Source organism: Eleutherodactylus coqui, chromosome 10 (assembly GCF_035609145.1).
Source record: "Eleutherodactylus coqui strain aEleCoq1 chromosome 10, aEleCoq1.hap1, whole genome shotgun sequence".
Taxonomy (NCBI): Eukaryota; Metazoa; Chordata; class Amphibia; order Anura; family Eleutherodactylidae; genus Eleutherodactylus; species Eleutherodactylus coqui.
Window position 1 is genome coordinate 116,201,619 of NC_089846.1, and position 23,813 is coordinate 116,225,431.

General features: G+C 44.1%; 1 protein-coding gene across 1 annotated transcript in view; it reads left to right on the forward strand.

Annotated features, from left to right (window-relative positions):
- IL1RAPL2 (interleukin 1 receptor accessory protein like 2) overlaps positions 1-23,813 on the forward strand; it is an 824,602-nt gene that overhangs the window by 327,743 nt on the left and 473,046 nt on the right. The window contains exon 3 of the mRNA XM_066582114.1: positions 244-517. Within this exon, the coding sequence (XP_066438211.1) occupies positions 244-517 (274 nt within the window). The remainder of the gene's footprint in view (positions 1-243; positions 518-23,813) is intronic.

The following is a 23,813-nucleotide window of genomic DNA, read 5'->3' on the forward strand; positions in this document are numbered from 1 at the left end:
CCCATGTGCTTGGTGCAACAGATATCTGGATTCGTCTAACCAAGTGATGTTTTTCAATGCTCTGTGGTCCAATTTTTTTGGGTCTAATTTCCATACACGGATGCTCTAATTGTGAAAGGGCAGGTGCCTCCAATAAAGTGCCCACCAGAGTGTATATCCATTTGAGCAGCTATATGTCAATTAAGAAGTAACGATAATTATGTTGTATTTTTCATGTGGCTTTTTTTTCTGCTTTTCTTACAGCGGATGGCTGCATTGACTGGTCTGTGGATCTAAACACCTATATGTCACTGGCAGGAGAACCCGTGCGAGTAAAATGTGCTCTGTTCTACAGTTATATCAGGACTAACTACACCATGGCACAAAGTGCAGGACTCCGGCTCATGTGGTACAAAACCAAAGGAGATTTGGAAGAACCAATTTTATTTTCTGTGGCTAGGATGAGCAAAGATGATGACTCTCTATGGATTCATTCGGCTGAAGCTCAAGACAGTGGATTCTACACCTGTGTTTTAAGGTAAGTAAGATTAAACCGAGGCACAAAGAATTGTGTAAACTTACTTCTAAGGTGAAAAGAGAAACAATCATCAGATTAAAGTATCTATATAGAGGTGGAGCCAGATGAAGATTTATTCATTCTGTCTTAGTCCCACTTTGAGCTTGGTGTTCTGCATGTTTAGTCTGAAGTGTTTCTCTCACCTTCCCTGAGGACGGTCTGGACACCTGTATTCCTGTCTGCATCTTATGCAGATCCCCTCTCCCCTTCCCTTTGACAGGTGCGGCTTCCAGACATATGATGTCTTGTGTGTTGTCAGGTGGGTGATGCCAGACACTGGTCACTTTATGTCAGGTCGGTGTGTAACTCTCTCCCCTTGGTGTGAGGACACGTATGCTAGCTATTGTTTAATATCAGTATGCATGAGCATTCTGAGTGGGGTTCCTGTTCTGTGTTATTTGTGTGAACTGCAACGTGTTCTGTGTGTCTGAGCAGGTGGCTGGACATGAGTGTGAACAGTCCTGTTCAGTGTACAGGTGTGAACATTGGCATGTTCTGTGTTTTGTTTATCTCTTGGTACCTAATCAGGAATAGTCAGGTCCTAGGTGAAAACCGTGGGGCCGTCCTTATTGGGACGCCTACCCTGCTTTTAGGCAGGAGTTCCCCACTTCCCCTGAATAGTAAGGGACAGGTTTTTTCTTCTTTCTTTGCCTGGAGTGGTGTAATCTGTCCTAGCAAATACTGTAAGTGTGGTTGCAGTTTTGTTAGGATGCATCTTTGTGCCTGTGCTGAAGCTTGGTGCGCAGCGGACGTAACAAGTTGTTTATTGGTAGGGCACGCGCTTGCTCATTTTTCACGATTTGATAAAACTAAAGGTACATTGATATACAGGGGTGGATTGGAAACTTAAAGTAGTCCTGAAAAAAAAATTGTTTGGCACATGTTGTATCAATGTAACGTTGACAACCATGATGGCTGGCGTGCTATATTTAAAGAGTAGATGTACTACGCTATTTAGGGCTCATGTCCACGGGGAAAATAGGATTTAGGATCCGCAGCGGATTTCCTGCATGCGGATCCGCACCCCATAGGGATGCATTGACCACCCGCGGGGTAGATAAATACCCGCGGATCGTCAATAAAAGTGATTTAAAAAAAAATGGAGCATGAAAAAATCTGGACCATGATCCATTTTCATGCGGGTCTCCCGCGGGGACGGCTCCCACGGGCTTCTATTGAAGCCTATGGAAGCCGTCCGGATCCGCGGGAGACCTAAAATAGGAATTTAAAGCATTTACTCACCCGCAGCGGACCGCGAAGCTCTTCTCTTCCTCACGGCCGCATCTCCCTTGCTTCGGCTCGGCGGATGTGCCCGGCGCATGCGCGCGGCACGTCGACGACGTGCCGGCGACGTGCCGCCGGCGTCAGGAATTCATCCGCCGGCCGAAAATGAAGATCCGGCCGTGAGGAAGAGCAGAGCTTCGTCGCCCGCGCCGGATAGGTAAATGCCTTTAAATTGCTATTTTCGGCGCTCATGTCCGCGGGGCAGGAGGGACCCGCTGCAGATTCTCCATGGAGAATCTGCAGCGGATCTGATTTTCCCCGTGGACATGAGGCCTTAGGTAGTGCTGCCACTGCCGTTTCATTTTAATAACCAGATGCGCTGTGCAAAAAGGGTAGTCGTACCATGCTGTCTCCATGGCACACTAACACAATTTGCATTAGTGCTGCTACCTCTGTAGGTGGGTATAAATTGGCAGACGTCTGGTCCAACACAAATAGTTGGCATCAGAAAACTATTATGTTCTAGTTTTACAAAAAATGAAAATAATGGTTTTTTCATTATTGAATTTCAAGAACCATAATAAAGGGGCTGTATCAGAATTTCATGTTATCCCCCATCCACAGGATCAACAGTACATAAAGTACCTTTTGACTCTACACCTTCCTGTGTAGAATCCACATGTGTGTATGTTGTCTCATAAGACAGTCACTTTAACCTGTACATCTCTATACCATTGTTCTTAATATTGACACCATGAGGCAGGTTGTTGCATTCATAATTCTAACATGGTTGGTTTTTGGTCCCGGCTAGAATACCTCTATCCTCTCTCAATGTAAGTTATGGGTGCCTTCCCTTCACTTTGCAGCCATTTGTCAAGCCGGATTTTTTATTAGGTGGATGATGCATTAATATTTTTCAATGCCAATAGAGCCAACGCTTGTTGGTGACATATCACTAGGAAAAGGCTATGATTACTGATGTAAGGGAAGTTGAAACACTAGTTTCTATCAGGATGCAGACCAGCCCCAATGTTATATGGGGGAGGTTCCATAGGTGCAAAATACTGAAGATCGACCACTTACACACCTACATACTAACCAGAAGGCCTTTTTCACTTATCTTATTTTTCTTTGAGTGTAGAGACTCACAAGCCCACCTGATCTGATAGTATCCAATGGGCTAGTAGTTAGGATGGTGCACTACACGTGTCTGGTGCCTTATAGAAGCCTTATTTGACTGCAGTTGCAATCTTAAGAAACCACCCGCTCATGTATGGTAGTTGGGTGAGTGTAAATTTATTAGTATTTTGCATCTCCATTATACAACATTAAGGTTTGTCTGTATCTTAAAGGGATTGTCTCATTTTAAACTATTGATGGTCTGTCTCCAGAATAGGTCATTAGTGGTAGATCAGCAGGAGTCTACTGATTGGGATATCCATTGATGTGCATGAAGCTGCTTTCTGCAGGAAATACACAGCTCCATTCTCTCTACACTGGCCAGACTTGGTATTACAGGCAAAGTTCCAATTGAGATGAATGGCCTGCAATACCAAGCCTGGCCACTGCAACGAAGGTATCTGCTTCCCCAGAAATCAGCAAAGTTTGTGAGCCCCTCTGCCGGTCCAAAGAACAGCTGATTGAGGGGGTCCTAGCAACAGCCCACCTTTCTTGATGACCTATCCTGAGGATAAACTTACAATAGTTTACAACTGGACAACCTCTTTATTTAAGAGAAAATAGAACAATCTAAACTTTTTTTTCTTCTTGTTTTTGCTTTCATTTTTGGAGATGTTTAGAATATATAAGCTAACCATCAGTCACGGTGTAAATTATTCACAAAGGGACATCCTTTTGCATTATGCCTGTTCGATACATTATAACTAACCATTAAAAATATCACTTGCTTATGACTGCCATTTTTTACAAGCCTGGACCGGTCCTCCAAAAGGTTGGGAAAGGAAGTGACTGGTAAAAAAAAAGTCTCCCACACAATTATGAACCTTATTGGGAATCGCTGACAATTCAATACCATGAAAATTAGGATTATTTTAGATCTGAATAGCTGGTGGTTTGAGGGCTTAGATATATAAGAGGGGAAAGGACCTCTGCTAAGTTCCATATCTAAAAAGAGAGAGAGGCAATTATACACGCAGTATTGGGCAAATGCTGGAAGAGAGCTTTGTAGCAGTAACGTTAGTTTGGCCAAGAGAGGTGAATGCTTTGTATAACTTCACGTTAAATACAACAAATGTACTACACAGGCAATATTTTTATTGTCTACAAAGAAAAATGATATATGCAAGCTTTTGAGTCTACTAGACATCTTCATCAGGTTGGTGTGACAACATATATCTGTGCTTTATCACCATATTTAACATAATAGATCTTTCTGGCTAACATGATACTGTTAAGAAAATTGTAGATCAATGTATCAGTTAATTGTTTTTGCCATTAGATTGTAGACTAGGAAGATACAGCATGCTGCTTGTATAAGTAGTGAAGGGGTTAAGTGAAATCAATTCTATATACCAGAGAGTAGTACGAGATAAGACAGAAGATAAGATGGTCCCTCGGACCCTCTCCCTTGCATTCCTTCCTAGTGAAATCATAGGGTATTATTGTTTATTATAGTTACACCTTAAAAGGTGTAACTTATTTGAAACATTTTAGTTGTATCCTATCATGTATTTGAATTATTCTTGGAGGTGGATACTTTTCTTGCGATGTCATTTATGGTATATAAACCACATGAACCTTTGAATAAATTAGAAATCATTTGATACCGCAACAGGCTGGTGTGACTTGTATTTCTCCTAGGGGCCGATGCTTCCTACACAAGATCTGATCTCCTTCCAGATACCACACTGTTTTTCTCTACATAGTACAACTTGAGAGAAGTTTGGCTTCAGTTTTCAGTTATCGGAATTGCTGTATGTGGTGGAACAGTCAATGAAGAGTCTTTCCCTATCAAAGAGCCCAAATTGCATTTGAGTCAAGTGATGAAAACTTTGAAAGATGACTTATGTATATTTATATGTCATATTGGCTTTTTATTGGCCCAACATATAGGATCTTTGTCACATTAAAGGGGTTGTCTCGCGAAAGCAAGTGGGGTTAAGCACTTCTGTATGGCCATATTAATGCACTTTGTAATATACATCGTGCATTAAATATGAGCCATACAGAAGTTATTCACTTACCTGCTCCGTTGCTAGCGTCCCCGTCGCCATGGCTCCGTCTAATTTCGGTGTCTTCTTGCTTTTTTAGACGCGCTTGCGCAGATGGGTCTTCTCCCTTCGGCTTTGCTCGGAAGCAGCGGTGTTTTGGCTCCGCCCCCTTGTATGCGTCATCGCGTAGCTCCACCCCCGTCACATGTGCCGATTCCAGCCAATCAGGAGTATATAGTGGAGGCTCTCCATTACCCCACTCTTATTAATATCAGCTTTTGGCTCTCTCAGCTGGTCCTTTCTTTGACACTTAACCATCTCCTCTCCTTGAGTGGTGAATAACCACCATTTACTACATCTGAATAAAGGGTTATATAGGGAGTATTTAAACACTGTGCTCATAATCTAATCCTCCTCTTTATATATCTCCGGAGGAGGGTCTCAACTGAAGTATATTTAAGCACAGTGTTGTGTCTGAGCAATATACATAACACCTTGTTCTCTATCTGGAACTTCTGTCTGATTTTGGGGACCTATCATGAGGGTAACGACATAATTTATTTATTTATCAGCAGGAGGTGGTTTAAACCTCACTCACTTCAATGACTAGTACCACATCAATAAAGGAAGATTGTCATCTCATGTACTTCATAAATTTGCACATGAGAACTGAGACACCTAATAATTACTAGTGGAGTCATTGTTGAGGGACCTACTTAGATTCTGAGGAGTGAAGGGTTTTTCCTAAACACCTCAATCTCAGATATAGGTTGTGTTCTGTCCATTTTGATTTTAATTATTATTAATAAAGTTAGTTTTTTAATTAATTCTTCTTCAGTGATTACCCTTGAGTTAGCTCGATGGTGCGTTTGGACTGACAAGATGTCTCCCTGTTGGTGTGGTATGGCTGCATGGAGGGCATATCTTGGCCATGGTGCGATTGGAATGTTTGAATCCAGCCTATTCGTAGTCTTTAATTCATGTTAGTCTTTAAAGGGTTAAGTCTGAATCGGTGCACTTTCTATGAGGTTATCCTTTATAATGATATGCTGCAGCTGTGGGAAATTGAACCGATATGAGCGAGTAACTCCCCGTAAGTAGTGCTTAGCACATAATCAGGAGGTGATTGTGCATTTCGGTCAGATGTTGTTATATGTGAAAATCCATGTGTTTTATAATACACTTATCCGACAACTGGTGCCGGCGTTGGCCCTCATGTCAAGTACATGAAAATGGAAATTAAAGATCTCTAGTGTTTTAGAGTAGAAAATCTGTCCATTTTAATCATATGAAAATAACATTTTCTAAATAATAATCCTCATTTTCTTATGTAAGCCTTTAACCTCATAGCTTCAGCATAAGCTCAGATTTAAAATACTGGCTTTAACCAGACATGGGAAAGTCACAAATAAATCTTTGAAAAAGCCCAAAGAAACACTGGGAAAATAATTATGATTTTAGATCTAAAAAAAAAAATAGTTAACAGCTTCACACTCTGAAGAGCAGAAATATTTACAGTAAATAGCTTTCGACACCGCAGACTTCGGGGGTCTTATTGGCTGTCCATGAACTTGTGTACTAGGTCGTTCGTTCTTCAGATTATTGCCCCAATTTACAGGCACTATCAAGGCATATCACCAACACTTCCATGCCTCGACCGGCCACTAGGCGCTGCCATTCTGCACTCTGTGCTCTGTCTTCCTCTGCACCTCCAGTGTCTGCCTGTAGGGCTTGCAGATTCTCCTGAGCCCTCTTTTAAAGGGCCAGCATGCTCCCTACATGTCTCTCCCTCCAGTCTCATTCCTGCACCTGTGACATTAGGCATCCACCCCTCATGGAGCATGCCTAAACAATTTGGTCTCATTAGCTATTTGTGACAAAGCCCCCATTTTTTTATTGTGCATATTCTGTTTCTGACCCTTGCATGACTCTGACTATTCTGACTTTTGTGCTTCCTGACCTCTGCCTTGTATTCTGGACTTTGCTATTGCTTCCGCCTACCCGGACCTTGAGCTTTGACCTTGTAATTGCACCTGTGCCACCAGCCCTGACCACAGCCTGTATGCCTGCAAGACTCATGTTCAAACTATCAGGTACCGCGCCTTGGTCCAATGTAGTACCAGCAGCCACACTACTAGAACTATCTGGATAAGTAATGGCTTGGGGACCTCACAGCAAAGAGGGTAAACCACTTGGAGAAGCTAAGGGTAAAAACCGGGGTTCCCCGGGTGCTGCCTCCCTAGATAGCCCAAAGTCAAACTGGTGTGTGGCAAAGTGGATCCACATTCATCTTCCTGACAGTAGCAAGTCTACTAATTGAAAAACCTAACAAAACAGACAGCTGTCCACCATCTGTTGAAGAACACTTCATAGTCCCAGAAATGAGGGAGTCAAGTTGCTTTATAGAGGGTCTCGCATAATGGTGAACAACAGTAGATTTTCAGGAGTGGGAGTTCTGCTGATAGTGATACAGTCCAAAAGAATTGCTATTAAGGGCTCGTTCAGATGAGGGAATTTAGTGATCTAAGTTAGCCGCGCACAAAAATTGCGAGTATTAGAATCAATGGTTTCCTATGAAGACATTCAGACGAAGGAATTTTAGCAGTGCAAAAAAAGAAAAACAAAAAAAACCAAAAAACACACCTAACAAAAAATAGGACATCAGCGACTGAAATTACCTACGGAGCAAAAATATAGGTCTTGACTAGTGATGAGCGAGTAAACTCGCTAAGGCACTTTATACGAGCGAGTAGTGCCTTAGCCGAGTATCTCCCCGCTCGCCTCTAAAGATCCAGGGGCCGGCGGGGGCAGGGGAGAGCGGGGAGGAACGGAGGGGAGATCTCTCCCTCTCCCCCCCCCCCCCCTGCCGCAACTCACCCGTCACCCACGGCGGCCCCCGAATCTTTAGAGATGAGCGGGGAGATACTCGGCTAAGGCACTACTCGCTCGAGTCAAGTGCCTTAGCGAGTATACTCGCTCATCTCTAGTCTTGACCTATCTTTGGTACGCAAAACGCAGGAATGTCCATAGACTCCTATTTGAGCTGGAGGCAGTAAGTTCTGCCACGCCGTTAAACCCAAAAACACTGTGTCCCCACGGGGATGAGGGGAAGGCCCTACAGAGGTGCTTCTTTTCATCTCTAGGGGTTCCCTTCATCTCATCAAAGATCAACTGCAGGTAATATAACCCCTATTCCTCTTCCCCTGGGACAAATTTTTGTCCTAGATACGGAGGATTGCTTTAGCCACTCATGAGGATATAAAGCTCTTTCTCTGCAGATTTCACTACTACTTCCCACGTTGTTTCTACGGTCTTCCTGCTTGCTGTACTTTTGCCCTATACAGGGTTGTCAATTTGGCTACATTTTCGGGACAATTTATTTAAAAAAAAAAAAATCACAGATGGCTACTATTTTTTATTGACAAATTTTAAAAACCATTATGAACAATAAAAATTTTAGTGCAGCCAAGCATGCTGATATATTATTAGCAATCACCGTGAACTGTGAAATGCTAATTGCAATCACAATCTGTACTAGCTTCTCTAACTCAAAAAAAAAAAATCATGTAAACATACAGTTTTTTCATGGACGATAGAAAAAAAGTTTCTCATCTTGCAGACTGTCAAAGAATATACAGATGAAAGAAATCGCTGCTTTCACAGAGAAGAAGAGCACTTCCAATGTCCAGGGTGTGTGAATGTCAGACGGCACACGGACAGGTACCCATGTGCCGTCCAGTGCAAGTTGCATCTGAGTTACTCTGGCAGAACTTCAATATGGCCTTATATGTAGCTTGTTGCCACCCTAGTTTTTAGTATGCCAAGCACTATTGGTTGCTCTCAGCTGGGGCAATATTGCTGCCATTGATTTCTGGACTGCAGCCTTTTGGGTCTTATTTTATTTGCTCTCCAGCTATTCGCTGGAGCTAAGGTACATGGTGGCCATTATTGCCCATGTGCCGCCATCAATTAGTAGCATGACAATGGCTTTTAATCTCATATTCCTTTTAGTAAAGTTCTACCTGAAACAGGGTTCTATTGGTTTGATTCGCTCAACACTAGTCCTGAACACTGATGTATAACATGGTCTAAGTCCTGTATAACCGTGTTATAGATGGTTCTTATACAGTGTTATACACCGGTTTTATGGGTTTTGGTGAACGTCCGGTTGGGCTCGAACTTATTTCAACTGGACCAAACTTTTTGCAGAACTTCAGCAAAGTATCCTAACCAAACTTTTCAAAAGTTCGTTAATCACTACTTGCGAGTTCACTGACAAACAGCTGGTTATGGCAATCTGGAGCCTGATAACATCCAACTACAAACTCCAGGCTGTGCTAAAAAGGACAAAAAAAAATCTTGGCCCTTCTGACAAATTTGCAATGCTGAAAGGGGTTGAATATGTCGCAGTCTTGTATATGTATTATTAGAACACTCCCTCTAGTGTCATATGATTTTGATATCGCTACAGATGTACTATCCTACCAAATGTATTTGGACACCCCTGTCAGTAGAATGAATTGTGTGTTATTAGCATATCACATGTCCTAAACCATACTATATAAGATAGAGACCCTTGGAGGTGTCACCAATAGTTTGGGATGGAAACTGAAAGCTATTGGATATAGGAGTTATGGCGCTGCACACAAGCCATCCATCACGAAGTTCAATGCATCAGGCGTCTACAATGGTACGAAGAGCATCATCATTGGACAGTTGAGCAATTGAAGGACGTTCTAAGGAGTGATGAATCTCACTACTGAGTCTTCAAATTAGATGGAGGTACCTGGATGTGGTGGATGCCTGGGGACACCTTTTGTCTGCATGTGTTGTGCCAACAGTTAACGTCAAAGGTCCTTTTATGGTCTGGGGATGTTTTACATGGCATGATCTCAGTTCGTTGGTTGTAGTAGCAAGAACTCTGAACACGGAGGTGTACCTTGACGTCCTGCTGATGTCCTGCTTGGCAATAACGTCCTACTGACAATGGGACAATACTCTGGGAATTGTCAGCAATACTTCGAACAAGACAGGTTCCACAAGTCCTGAACTCTACTGAACATCTTTGGCACGAACTGGAACATCAGGTCGGGAAATATAAACATCATCCATTTTCTTTGAGAGAATTTGTCAGATGTTTGCAGGATGAATCGAGGGAAATGCCAGCTAGACGTTAGTAGAAATTAATCACACCATGCCTGTGCCTTTTCATATGTATGCATATATAAATGCATGTGTCTTCACATTTATAAGCCCAAGGAAGAACCCGAAGTAGGTTTGAAAGCTCGCTATAACATAATGTATTTTTGTTAGCCATTAAAAGGTATCATATCTACAAGATTACTTGGTTTCTCTTGCTGAGAACAATCACAGTAGAAAGTATGTCATTAGTGCAAAGGTAGGCCCTACTAAGTATTAACATAAAGAAATAAATACCACTTTTGATTCTTGCTCAAGTGTCCAATTACTTTTACTAGGAAAGTGTATATAGCTGCGGTCAAATATTGGAGAGCTAAGACTTACATTGGTATAGCCAGTGTTTCTCAACTCCAGTCCTCAGGATCCCCCACAACAGGTCGTGTTTTCAGGGTATCCTATAGTAAGAACACATGTGGCCATATCTGACAATAATTACATTACCTGAGGAAATCCTGAAAACATGACAAGTTGGGGGGCCCTGAGGACTGGAGTTGAGAAACGATAGTCTATGCTGATAGAGTAGCATTGTTAGCCTTACATCTGTGGTAAAAATACTACTGCAACTATAGAAGTCGGCATTCTTTGTATAGCGTCCATGGCACATTTAGCACTTTTGCATCTATTTATTACAAGCTTGCTTATTGGGTACTTCCCCAATTTATTCTTGTGGGTTCATTCGAAATGAACCTGCATCCCAAGGTCTCCCCATTTCCGCTGCTTGCCATCTCAGTACCCCATAAAAATGATCTGTACATTTGAAGAATGGTACATAGAGTCTTCAGCACCATATTATATTTAGTGTGAGAATAGTTTTCTGAATAATATTGTTAATGATTTATTAGTGAATCATTAACTGGGCCATTTGATCTTCAAACATCATCATAAAGTAATTACTGCTGTAAATTCTGCTTCAATACCCAAAATAACAGAAGCTGGCACGCTTGTTGGATTATTTATTGTAGTCAGTTATTCTTTTACTCTGCCAGATTATACAACTTCAGTAGACACAACCCTGACAATACCATGTTTTCCTGAAAATAAGACACTGTCTTGTATTGATTTTTGCCCTCCAAAAAGCACAGTGTCCTATTTTTGGGGGTGTTTTAATACTTACCTAGCAGGCACCATTCGGGTCCCTGTTGCTGGTCTCCGTCACTCAGGCAGTCTTCAGTGTAGTCCTCAGCGCCGAGAGAGAAATCTCTTCCTGGTAACGGGGCTGGAATACCCAGCCTCCAGCAAGAGATTGCTGTGATTGGCTGAGGAGGTGTTCCTGAACCAATCAGAGTCGGCGCTCAATGAACCAATCACAGTCATTCATTGAATTACATCATTGAATGGCTGTGATTGGTTTATTGAGCGCTGACTGTGATTGGCTGAGGCGGTGCTCTTTGAGCCTTGTGTGGATTTGTGATGAGTAATGAATTTATTGCATACAGTGAGTCTTCTATAGGTCAGAGCTACAACTTTTTTGTGCAACTCCAAGTTTAAAAGAATAATGTAGTGATGACTGTTAAGTGGTATTATGCAAGGAAATGAATTGTACTGTATACTCCTCATCATGAATTAGCTGTATGTAGTACAGTAACAGCAGCGTCATAAAATATATGAACAGCCACAAGATAGCAATAATTGTGGCTAATGTGTAGAAATGGTAACTTAGGGCCACTTGCACCATGCTGTTGATCCAGCTTTAGTTAAACTGCAATCAAACGTTGAACTTAGTTTAAGGAAAATGTGTTGGACCAACACTTTCTGATCTAAGATTTGCAAAACCAAGTTCACTTGATCTACGACCACAGTTTGAACCTAGAAGAAATGTACCGCGATGGTAATTTGTGATTGTAGCCGGGTGATCTTCCTAGCATTGATAGTGATAGTAAAACATAGTCACTACCAGCAATACATGTGGGTGTAATTTCACCACCCAGGAAAAGGCTATCAGCCTTGTCCGCCATCTCGAAATCCGACTGTTGAATGAAGTTTAACTAGCTTGGTTCGCCAAAATTGTGAGATCAAACTGAACCTAGATTTGAACCAAGATCACAGGCTAAACCATGTTGGTGCACCGTTTTTCTACTTGATCTTAGATCAACTCTTGTTCATCTCAGATCAAAACTTTGGTGCCATCGAACCCTAGCAGGACACATTTGCTACTACGGTCTAAGAGCTAGATAGTGCTATCTTAGACTAGGAAATCTTAAAATGCATCAGATTTATCAGAGTGGCTCTTCTGAACATTGAGGATTTAACAGATTTAGACTATCTAGCTGAACTTTATACCGCAGGTTAGTTGGCTCAGCATTAGAGATGAGCGAGCGTACTCGTCCGAGCTTGATACTCGTTCAAGTATTAGGGTGTTCGAGATGCTCGTTACTCGAGACGAGTACCACGCTGTGTTCGAGTCACTTTCATTTTCTTCCCTGAGAAATTTTCAGCCTGAGCCAATCAGGGGGCAGGTCTGACTCACACCCCCTTCACACCCACTGTAGGCCGCGCTGAACTCCGTCTGCCGGGACAAGGTAAGTATATATATTTTTTTTATTTTAACACATTTCTGGATGAATTGCAGGGAAGGGCTTCTATATTTAAGCCCTTCCCGACAATTCATCCCGCGCACGCCGGCAGCCCATTGCTTTCAGTGGAACCGGCTATAAGCATGTAACCCAGGAGAAGTGGCAGCGGAGTGTCATGCAGGCAGTGATTGTGCTTTGTTGGAGGTAGTGTGGTGCTTAGCTAAGGTATGCATTGCTAATGAGGGTTCTTCAGAAGTAAAAATTGTTGGCAGGGGGGGACCACTCTTGCCGCTATTGTGGCTTAATAGTGGGACCTGGGAACTTGAGATGCAGCCCAACATGTAGCCCCTCGCCTGCCCTATCCGTTGCTGTGTCGTTCCCATCACTTTCCTGAATTGCCCAGATTTTCACAAATGAAAACCTTAGCGAGCATCGGCGATATACAAAAATGCTTGGGTCGCCCATTGACTTCAATGGGGTTCGTTACTCAAAACGAACCCTCGAGCATCGCGATAATTTCGTCCCGAGTAACGAGCACCCGGGCATTTTGGTGCTCGCTCATCTCTACTCAGCATACAAAAAAAATATGGCACTAAAATTTAGTACAATTTTTGAGGCACAATGTCACCTTTAGGCCATGCTATTCTGTAGTATAAGTCAGAAAAGTGTCTGAAAGTGTCTAAAAACACATGACAAGTGTGATGCAGACCATACAAGACAGTGTTATGGTGCAATTGGAGCAAGGAAACTGGCATATTTCCAATTGTGAAATTCCAATTTGCTTCTTGTAACTTATATTTCTGGATAATTATTATTACATTTGGTATGAACCGTTTAGGTAGGAAATATTACCTGGCATCCAGTGGGGAAAGGCTATGTAATATTCTTTGGTTTTTGAGGGAGATTTCTCTGGCATGTAGTGGGGTGAAAGTAAGTGGGTTGTGTAATGGGATGGCACATCGTGTTGGGTTTGACGCATTTCTCCATTCACAGTATTTGGCCTGGTTGCAGAGACCTCACTAAAATGGCAAGTACTTTTATGCTTCCTCTATACATGATATAAGCCTGACATATTATTGTGGCTCATTAATCATTAAGGTATCATCTTAAACGATTTCGCCATATGTGAAATATTCCGTCCCAGAAACTTGAAGCTCCACAACTTTGTAGAGTAATAGTGCACTCAGGCACAAAACAATGCTCCCATTATGGTTTTGATTAGAGATGAGCGAGTATACTCGCTAAGGCACATTACTCGAGCGAGTAGTGCCTTAGCCGAGTATCTCCCCGCTCGTCTCTAAAGATTCGGGGGCCGGCGTGGGTGACAGGTGAGTTGCGGCGGGGAGAAAGGGAGAGAGAGATCTCCCCTCCGTTCCTCCCCGCTCTCCCCCGCCACTCCCCGCTCCCCGCTGGCCCCCGAATCTTTAGAGACGAGCGGGGAGATACTCGGCTAAGGCACTACTCGCTTGAGTTATGTGCCTTAGCGAGTATACTCGCTCATCTCTAGTTTTGATGTCTTCTGTAGGTGTCAGATTGTGTTAGGTCTTGTAATTACGTATAAGAGGGAACTTTTCTTTCTTAGTTGAATCATTTTCCTTTTTTCAACCCAAATATGATAATTACATGCAATTTCTTGTAGAAAAGAAAAAAAGATAATGAGCCCCCCCCCCCCCCCCCCCCCCGCCCCCATCCTCTAGTAGTAGATGAGTCGGACAGAATACACATTTACACGGTGGTCATAAAGTGTCAAAGCCATTAAAATGCAATTTCTCCTTTTGGTTTCTTCTGTCTTGTACAATTATTAAAAAGAAACACCTGCTCGGCAATATGTTGTAAGTCATGTTGGCAGTCATTAAATCACAAAGCACTTACAAGTACTGAGCACTTATCGGATTTCTCAAGTAAACAGTGTGAGCTATGTTATGCCCAACTCATTTGGATATAGATGAGCTCATTGGAATTCAGGCCCGGTTCTTCCTATCTGTTTCCTCATCAAATCTAGCCAGGACGTTCTTACTGAAAGCTAGGTTCTGACATTAAAGTAGCCATGTATGAGCCAAGTTCCTAGTGTGCCCGCATCTTTCATTGCCATACAGTTTGAAATATTGGAAGCGTTTAACTTGAAGTTTTGTTGGAAAAGAACATTTTGCCTTGTGGGCTACTCATACACCATCGTATTTGTCTATTAATATAGGGTTACGTTATTACCTCCTGCATATTACTGATGGGTTACAAAAATACAAGGTGTTTTTTAAAGTAGGCGGCCATTCTGAAATGAGAAAAAAAAATAAGAGAAATATGATTTATTATGACCAAAGTATATCTACATATTTACCCTATTTTTTCACATGGTCACCATTAACTTGCACACATTTCTGGCAGTTTCCTTATCCCAGTGTTAAAGTCATCTATCGCCAGTGTCCTGAACCTTTGATTAACACCCTTCTTGAGTTCATCCTCAACTGCTGTGATGCAAGCCAGTTCTTTAAATGCATAAAGAGATAGTAGTCACTGGGAAACAGATCGGGGCTGTCACATCCGTGTAGGCCTTGGGAAAATAACCTACACGGACACAACCTTGATAAGGGCTGGAAGGAAACTGAAAGGGGTATGCCCATGAATGGACACCGAACCACACATAATGCATAGTGCATACATGCTGAAAACCATAACAAACTGAATAGTAAATCGGGCTTGCAATCAGACATCCAACAACGACTGAGAAACACCAAAACACTTACACATAATACCAACACGCATAAGCAGATGGGACAGCTAATAAGTACGAGGTATTAGTTAGTGCTTTTGCCAAAGTACTTAAGCTCACAAGCCCACGACAAGGGTCCTCATTGTCTCATGAGTCCCTACTCTAACAAGACAACTGCCTGCAAGCAGGACAATCGTCCCAATAGGGATGGCCCCTTGATGGAACGTAGGGGCCTGGCTCATCCTAGATAGTAAGTGGCAGTAACAGAGCAAATACAAACGAGGCAGCAAACCAAACAAGTAGGACCTAGTTCACACAAGGCATCTGCACACCTACAGATGGACTGACAGAACAGACAGACAAAACAAGGCCCTAGCGTTCGCCTACCAACGGATGAAAGGGACAAGACAAGGCTCTGGCGTCTGCTTACCAACACTACTGCGCATTCACTATTGCACTTACTAATTTCCATTGGTGGCAATTTCAAAATGGATCTTACTTTAAAAATGCGTCCTGCAGTTTATTCAGACTGAAGGTTGCATAGGAATGAACGCCTGTGACATTGGGTGTAGACACTGTGGTGTTGCAATATATTAATTTTTGGCCCAAAAGAGGTGCTAGGTCTTATTTTCACGGGATTTCTTGTTTTCCTTACCTAGCAGGCTTGGTCCCGGTCCCTCCCACTGCTCTCCAAAGCTCCGAAACACTTCTTGCAGTCCTTGGCTGCCTGCAGAAGATCACTTCCTGGTTACGAGATTCATAAATCCTGCCTCCAGGAAGCGATGGCTCTGATTAGTTCTCAAGCACTGCTCAGCTAATCAATGTAGCGCTAGATGCGATCCCTCTAATTGGTTCATAGAGCGCTGCATTGATTGGTTCTTTGACCGCTGCTCAGCCAATCACAGTCATCGCATTGTGGAGGCGGGATTTATAAATTTTGCTGAGCCACGACACTGGCCAATTCATAAATCCCACTTCCTCAACACACGATGGCTGTGATTGGTTCATCGAGCGCTGCATTGATTGGTTCTTTGACCACTGCTCAGCCAATCACAGCCATCACATTGATTCCTCGAGCGTTGCATTGCTTGGCTGAGCAGCGGTCAAGAACCAAGCAGAACCATCGCTTCCTGGAGGGGAGATTTATGAATCCCGTCACCAGGAAGTGATCTTCTGTGGGAGGCTGAGGACTGCAAAACGTGTGTTGGAGCTCTCGAGAGCAGCAGGAGGGAACTGGATTAAGCCTGCTTGGTAATGTATTCTTTTTTATGCAATGCAGCTAGGGCTTATTTTCAGGGTAGGGCTCATATTTTAAGAAAACCTGAAAATCCTGAAAAGGCAGGGTTTATTTTCAGACTGGGTCCTATAGGCAGGGTTTATTTTCAGACTGGGTCCTATTTTGGGGGGAACCGAGTACAAGTAGAGTTTAGCTGATGCCTGGTTATTCGGAGTGTATATATAAACAGTGTCTCCTCTCCCAGTTGTCCTATTATAAGACAAGCTGTGTTTAAAGACCATTGAAACCTTTCTGCATGAAAAATCAATACACACATATCTTACTAAGAAAACATGATGCACTTATCTGTTGTTTTTTTTTTGCATTGAACTTTCATTCTCATGCATTAAGAATGCCCCATACTTGGTTTGCAAGCTCTCCTGCATTCAAGTTTCTGGCTGAGAGGTATTCCCAGCATTGATCAACTTTTCTTTCTTGTGAATACACACAAACTCTTAGATCCCTTTTGCTCTTTCAGAGGCCATGTAGTAACTTAACCATGCCTACTCAATACTACACATATCTATTTCATCCTCTTTCTGTGTAGTTGCTGGTGGTTTCCCCTCACTGCTAATAAGGGAAGAAAAATACAGCCCTCTGAATAGTAGCTTTCTCTGCTCTCTGTCCTGATGTCCGCAACCATTTAATGAAAACCAAATACAAAAAGTCTTCATTTCCCAAAAATACATTGATCAAAAGAAAAAAAGAAGAATGCAAAGGTGTTCATAGCCTTTAAGCAAAGGCCTGAAGAGGTGGGATGATAGAAGCTAGTGAATAGGACGAAGCTAGACTCCAGACTGTAAAGGTATGTAAACAAGTGGGACCAGAGGTGAACAGCAAAAGCAGACAGCAAAGATGGCTGTAGCGGGTGAAATTAAGTTGCTGGTGAGAGACCACCAAGAGCTGACATTGTATATGATACAACCTCCAAAATGTACCCTTTGTGTGAAAGAGAGAATCAAGCTCAATAAAATCAGTACACTTGGGTTTTGTTTGGCACCAAGTCATCTGTCGTTGAGGCCTCCACAATATTTCCACACCATCCCAAAAAACCTATAATCTGAGTCCACTTCGAGCTTGTGATGGGGTTGTGCTCATCTCACTTTTGGGCCCCTGACATTCCCTATTAGGGAACATGAATATCACAGAGGGTGGTCCTTAGCTTGAGCCAGAACAGAAACCCAGATATAATGGGGTTGCCTTCATGGGACCATGACTTTAACCCCTTCCCTCCACAGGACTTAAAGGGGTGGTCTCGCGAAACCAAGTGGGGTTATACACTTCCGTATGGCCATATTAATGCACTTTGTAATGTACATTGTGCATTAATTATGAGCCATACAGAAGTTATTCACTTACCTGTTCCGTTGCTAGCGTCCTCGTCTCCATGGTTCCGTCTAAATTCGCTGGCAGCTTGCTTTTTTAGACACGCTTGCGCAGTTCGGTCTTCTCCATTCAGCACGAGCCGCTTCAGTGTGCTCCCCGCTACAGCTCTTCTGCGCATGCGCAGACGAGCTGTCACTGCTCGGGAGCGCGCTGAAGCGGCCATTCTGTACCTTCCTCTGTTAGAGGAAGGTGCAGAAACTGGAGCTGCCCAGCGGAGAAGCCCAGCCCAGCCCAGCAGCCCCGAGAAGCCTCCCAGGTAAGTGATGGGTCGGGGGGGGGGGGCTGCCGCTGCGCCGGGCTGCGCCGGGGGGGCTGTCGCTGCGCCGGGGGGGGGCTGCCGCTGTGATGGGGGAACTAGCGCTAGGCCGGGGGGGCTGTCGCTGCGATGGGGGGGCTGTCGCTAGGCCGGGGGGGGCTGCCGCTGCGATGGGGGGGCTGTCGCTAGGCCGGGGGGGGCTGCCGCTGCGATGGGGGGGCTGTCGCTGCGATGGGGGGGCTGTCGCTAGGCCGGGGGGGGCTGCCGCTGCGATGGGGGGGCTGTCGCTACGCCGGGGGGGGCTGCCGCTGCGATGGGGGGGGCTGTCGCTAGGCCGGGGGGGGGGGGCTGTCGCTAGGCCGGGGGGGGGCTGCCGCTAGGCCGGGGGAACTAGCGCTGGGCTCCGGAACCTAGCGCTGGGCTCCGGGGCCTTCACCTGGGCTGAGGGTCTAGCGCTGGGGAGCCGGGGGCTAGCGCCGGTTACCTGCTGCCTGGCGGTGGGCGTCTGGTCGGCGGCTGCGGGGCGTCTGGTCGGCGGCTGCGGGGCGTCTGGTCGGCGGCTGCGGGGCGTCCGGTTGCCATGGAGACACAGCTGGCGGCGTCTCGGGAGCGCGCACGTCGGGCTGCAGCGAGCGACTGGGAAAGAGCCGGCGGCCATCTTGAGGAAACTTTTATAAGTTGCTGAAACGCTGGAACGGTAAGTACGAACCAGCTAGGAATGTCATTTACAGGGGTAATTAGTAATGTATGTTTAATGGGGGGGACTGGGCAAAAAAAAAAATTAACTGCTTCCTCGAGACATCTCCTTTAAGGGTATGTCCTGGCAGCAGGGTACTTTCTGAAACTGGACATACCCTTACGTCATGGGGATAGTGCACGGAATTTCCGCGGCAAATCCGTCCCGTGTGAACCCAGCCTTAGACTACCACACCTTGTAACAATGGAGTTCTCGGTTAATGACTGACTATGGACAACATCTGCATGGAGGTTGCATGATAACTGTCATTAGCACTGCTGCCTTGTAGTGCTGGAATTGTAGATTCAAGTATGACCAAGAGTGAGGTCTTTATTGATGTTTTTTGTTTGCTTTGTGTTTATTCTTCATGCTGTTCTATTTCTCTGGCAATAAAAGAACAACCATGGTGGCTCAGTTGTTAGCACTGCTACCTTGCAGTGCTGAAGTTGTAGGTTCAAAGCTGAGTAAGGCTGATGGCTGTATGGATATCTTCAAAGTTGATGTTGTCCTTGATGGGATTTTAACCTAAGACGCCATCACTGCAAGGCAATAGTACTAATCACTGAGCCACATTCATTGAAGAAACACCACATTTTAAATGGGGAAATATGGATATAAGCGGAAAGCTTTACAGAATGCTTTCTATTTCACTTCCGTTTTTAATAAAACTTGATCCGTCAAAAAAGCGCTAGTGTGAACGTATCCTTAATAAGGACACAACCTGTTTTGGTTTTATGGACGCTGCAATTTTTTCCCCTTTTTTATTGCTGTATTTCAAGACATTTCTTCTTGCAGATGAGTTGTATTTTTTAATAACGCACTCTGGATGGTGATGGGAAAAAAACGTCAATTTCGCTAATTTTAATTTGTGTATTTTGTGCTGTTTAACCCCTTAGTGACCAAGCCTGTTTGCGTCCTAATGACCAGGGCAAATTTTGCAAATCTGACATGTGTCACTTTAACATGGAAAAACACCAGAAAAATGACATTGTTTTTTCGCCACATGTTGTACTTCATTTAGGCGGAAAAAATAGACCGATAGAATTTGTGTTTATTTATTAAAAGCGCCAAAATTGGGAAAATTTTGAAAAAAATCGTCATTTTTTCACATTTCCAACTGCAATATCTCAAATATGTGCAAACGTAATATAGAAAATTTTGCTAAGATATATATTTTGGGTGCACATTGGAAAAAGTTTTGTTTTTTTTAACCATTTAGGAGACGTACAAATTTAACATTACTTTTCAGCATTTTGAGGAACACTTTGTTTTCCTACACCAAGCCAAGATTGGAAAGGCTTATAGGAGTCAGAATGATAGATACCCCCACAAATGACATCATTTTAAAAACTACACCCCTTACGGTATTCACTGAGGGGTGTCAGGAGTATTTTAACCCCACAGTTTTTTTTCAGGAGTCAATGCAATTTAGCAAAGAAAAACTAAAATTTCATATTTTTGCAAATATGTCATTTTAAAGACAGGACTTTTTTCTATAGTACACATGAAAATGAGGATTTGCACCCCAAAATGGATACCCCTGTGTGTCCCGTGCTCAGAAACATACCCATTGTGGCCCTAATATTACGTCTGTATGCACAATGGGGCCCAAAATGAAAGGAGTAATCGGTGGCTTTCGGAACAAAAAATTTAGCTTGAAGGAGATTTAGGCCCTATTGCCCACTTGTAGAGCCATTGAGTGACCAAACCGATCGAGAACCCCCACAAGTGACCCCATTTTGAAAACTAGACCCATTAACGAATTCATCTAGGGGTGTACTGCGTATTTTGATTCCATAGTTTTTGAATGAATCTATGCAAAGCAGAAGGAAAATAACTACAATTTTCATTTTTTTTGGCAATTGTCTCAATTTAAAAACAGGTTTTTTTGTACAGCACATATATGAATGAAGACTTTCATCCCAAAATGCATACCCCCGTTTGTCCCGTTCTCAGAAGCATACCCATTGTGGCCCTAATCTACTTACAGGACACATGGCTAGGCCCATAATGGAGGGAATGCCCGTTGGATTTCAGGGTACAACTGAATAAATTCCAGGCCGCATTGCCCACTTATACGGAAAAAAAATTGACTTCCTAAAAATAATCCCTCCCCCCCGCCCCCCGCCATCCCCATTTTTGGCATTCCCTAAATATTAGATAAAAGTAATAATATAAACTGCGTTTTATGTCCGAAGACGGGGGTAATTACGGAGGCTGGTTGGGTTGGGCACATGGGGCAAGAAAACCGTGTATCCCCCCCTCCTCTCTCGCTTTTTTGGGGGTATTTTGTGACTTCAGCAGCGGGGATGGGGTGTAAAAAGTGGCGCTCTGTGAGGCTTTGTAATCTTGCTGCGGTGCGGCGGTTTCACACAGAAGGCGCTCAACAAGCTGCTCCTGGAACGGCATGAAGGCGAACATTCCCGGGGCTTCTTGTAAATTATGGATTATTGGTAGCGGTCTGAATAACGCCAGGCTCACATGGCCGTATGGGGAACTCGCTTGTGGAGGCCCGCAGCGGATTCCAGCTGTGAGCCCGGCTGTGACCCTGCGTACGGCCGCGTAATGTACTGCGCATAACGGCCTATTCACACAGGCGGTCTTGCGCAGTACACCTTTTTTTGTTTATATTTCTCGCGCCGTAACTTAGAGATGACCCGGGTACCCGCAGCCCGTACACAATGTATTTGCACATGGGCTGCGAGTATATCCGCGGTCATAGAGCACAATGGGCTCTAGGTCGCGGATATCTGCGGTAAAATATAGCATGCGGTGTTCTGTTTCTGCGAGTGGATTACGTAATTCCGACCCGGTAATTGGGGGGAATTGTGTAATCCAATGCATGTGATTGATCCATGGATTACCGCTGATCAAGCGCATGCAGAACCTGTAATTCCTCTCCGGTCATGTGTGACCGGCCTAATGTTATATCGCTACTTTATCACGGGACCGCTCAGCGAGGCCAACGGTCACTGCTCCAAGCACTCAGCAACAATTGATCACTGGGAACAAAGAGATTTAAAATTTCCTGGGCTCCCCGGCTCCTGCAAATGTGTCCGGCGTTTTGCCGGCGGGCGCATACCCGGTAGCCGGCAGGATCCATGAAGGAGAATCTGGATTCAAATGCAGAAGCCTTTGAGAAGATGTTTCATCTCCCCCCACCGATCGCATCGGTGAGGGGAGATGAAACTTCCACTTTTTTAAGAACTTTTACGTGATCGCCATTATGCATTGTATAACGGCAATCACGTGACCAGTAACAGCATCCCGCGGCTCCCCGTGACATCTCCAGTCTCTTGGCTACCTTTGGTAGCCAGGAGAAGGGAGATTTTAAATTTCTTGGGCAATCTTTCACTTTTGCGCATGCGTCCGCCATCATGCTGACGGGCGCATGCGCCGAAGCTGGGGTAAGGTCCACGGATCAACATCCCACCAGGGAACAAATCCGGGGACCTTGGGTACATAATTTCATTCCCCCTTACGGATACGATCCGTAAGTGGAGATGAAACTTTAACTTTTTAAACTTCTTTTTTTTACTTTTTAACTTTATATGATCACCGTTATCCGATGGAAAACGGTGATCATGTGACTGGGAACCGCATACAGCAGTCCCCAGTCATATCTCCCTGCACTCGGCTGTCTGTGACAGCCGGGTGCAGGGAGATTTTGAATTTGCCGGGCTCGCCGGCCTTCTGCACATGCGCGCCAAATCGGCACATGCACAGAAGCCATCAGTGGATCCTGAGCACTGCGGGAAAACTTGGAGGAAGGGGGGGGATGAGTATTTTCACCTTCCCTCATGGATCTGATCCATAAGGGGAGGTGAAACTTCTCTTTTTTTAAACTTTTCTTCACTTTTCCACGATCGCCGTTATCCATTGGATAACGGCGATCGCGGTCCCGGGGACCACTCACCGCGGTCCCCGCTGACATCTCCTGCCTGTTGGCTACCTGCAGGAGCCGGGAAATTTTAAATTTCCCGCGGCTCCGGGCCTTCTGCGCATGCGGCTGACGTAATGCCGCCTGGCACGCATGTGCAGAAGGCCGGCTTCGGGTCCCGGAGGACCAGGACAGCGGGGAGCAGTGCGGCGGACAGGGGTGAGTAATCTCAGCTGCCCCCATGGATCCGATCCATGAGAGCAGCTGAATCTTTAACTTTTTAAAAACTTTTTTCAACTTTTATGTGATCGCAGCCTGCCCGCAGCCCAGGATGACAGCTCCATGCTGTCAGCTACCTGCAAGCACCAATAGCATGGAACTATCACGTCCAGAGCCCACATGGCTGTATTCCCTGCAGGACACATGTTTTTACGTCCTCGGAGAATAAAGCCCACTTGGGCAGGACGTAAAAAGGCAATGGGCTGGTCACTAAGGGGTTAATATGTGGCATAAATAGAATGTTGCCTTTATTATGGAGGTCAGTAGGATTGTAGCAATTCCAAATGTATATAGTTTGTTTTTCTACTCTTGCAAAATACAAGCATATTTTCATAAGAAAAAACACATTTTTTGCATTGCCGTATTCATAGAGCCATAACTTTTTCTTTTCTGTCAACAAAGCTGCATGAAAGCTTGTTGTTTTTGCTAAGAGAGACTCTGATGTTTCTGGTACCATTTTGGGATACGTCTGACTTTTTGATCCCATTGTATTTTATTGTTTTGGATGTGACTAAAAACATCCATTCAGGGGCAGCTTTTTATTTAGTTTTTTTTCCCATTGCATTCACCGTAAGCATAAATAACAAGTTATCGTCTGTGAATCAGTACAATGACGAGGATACCAGTTATA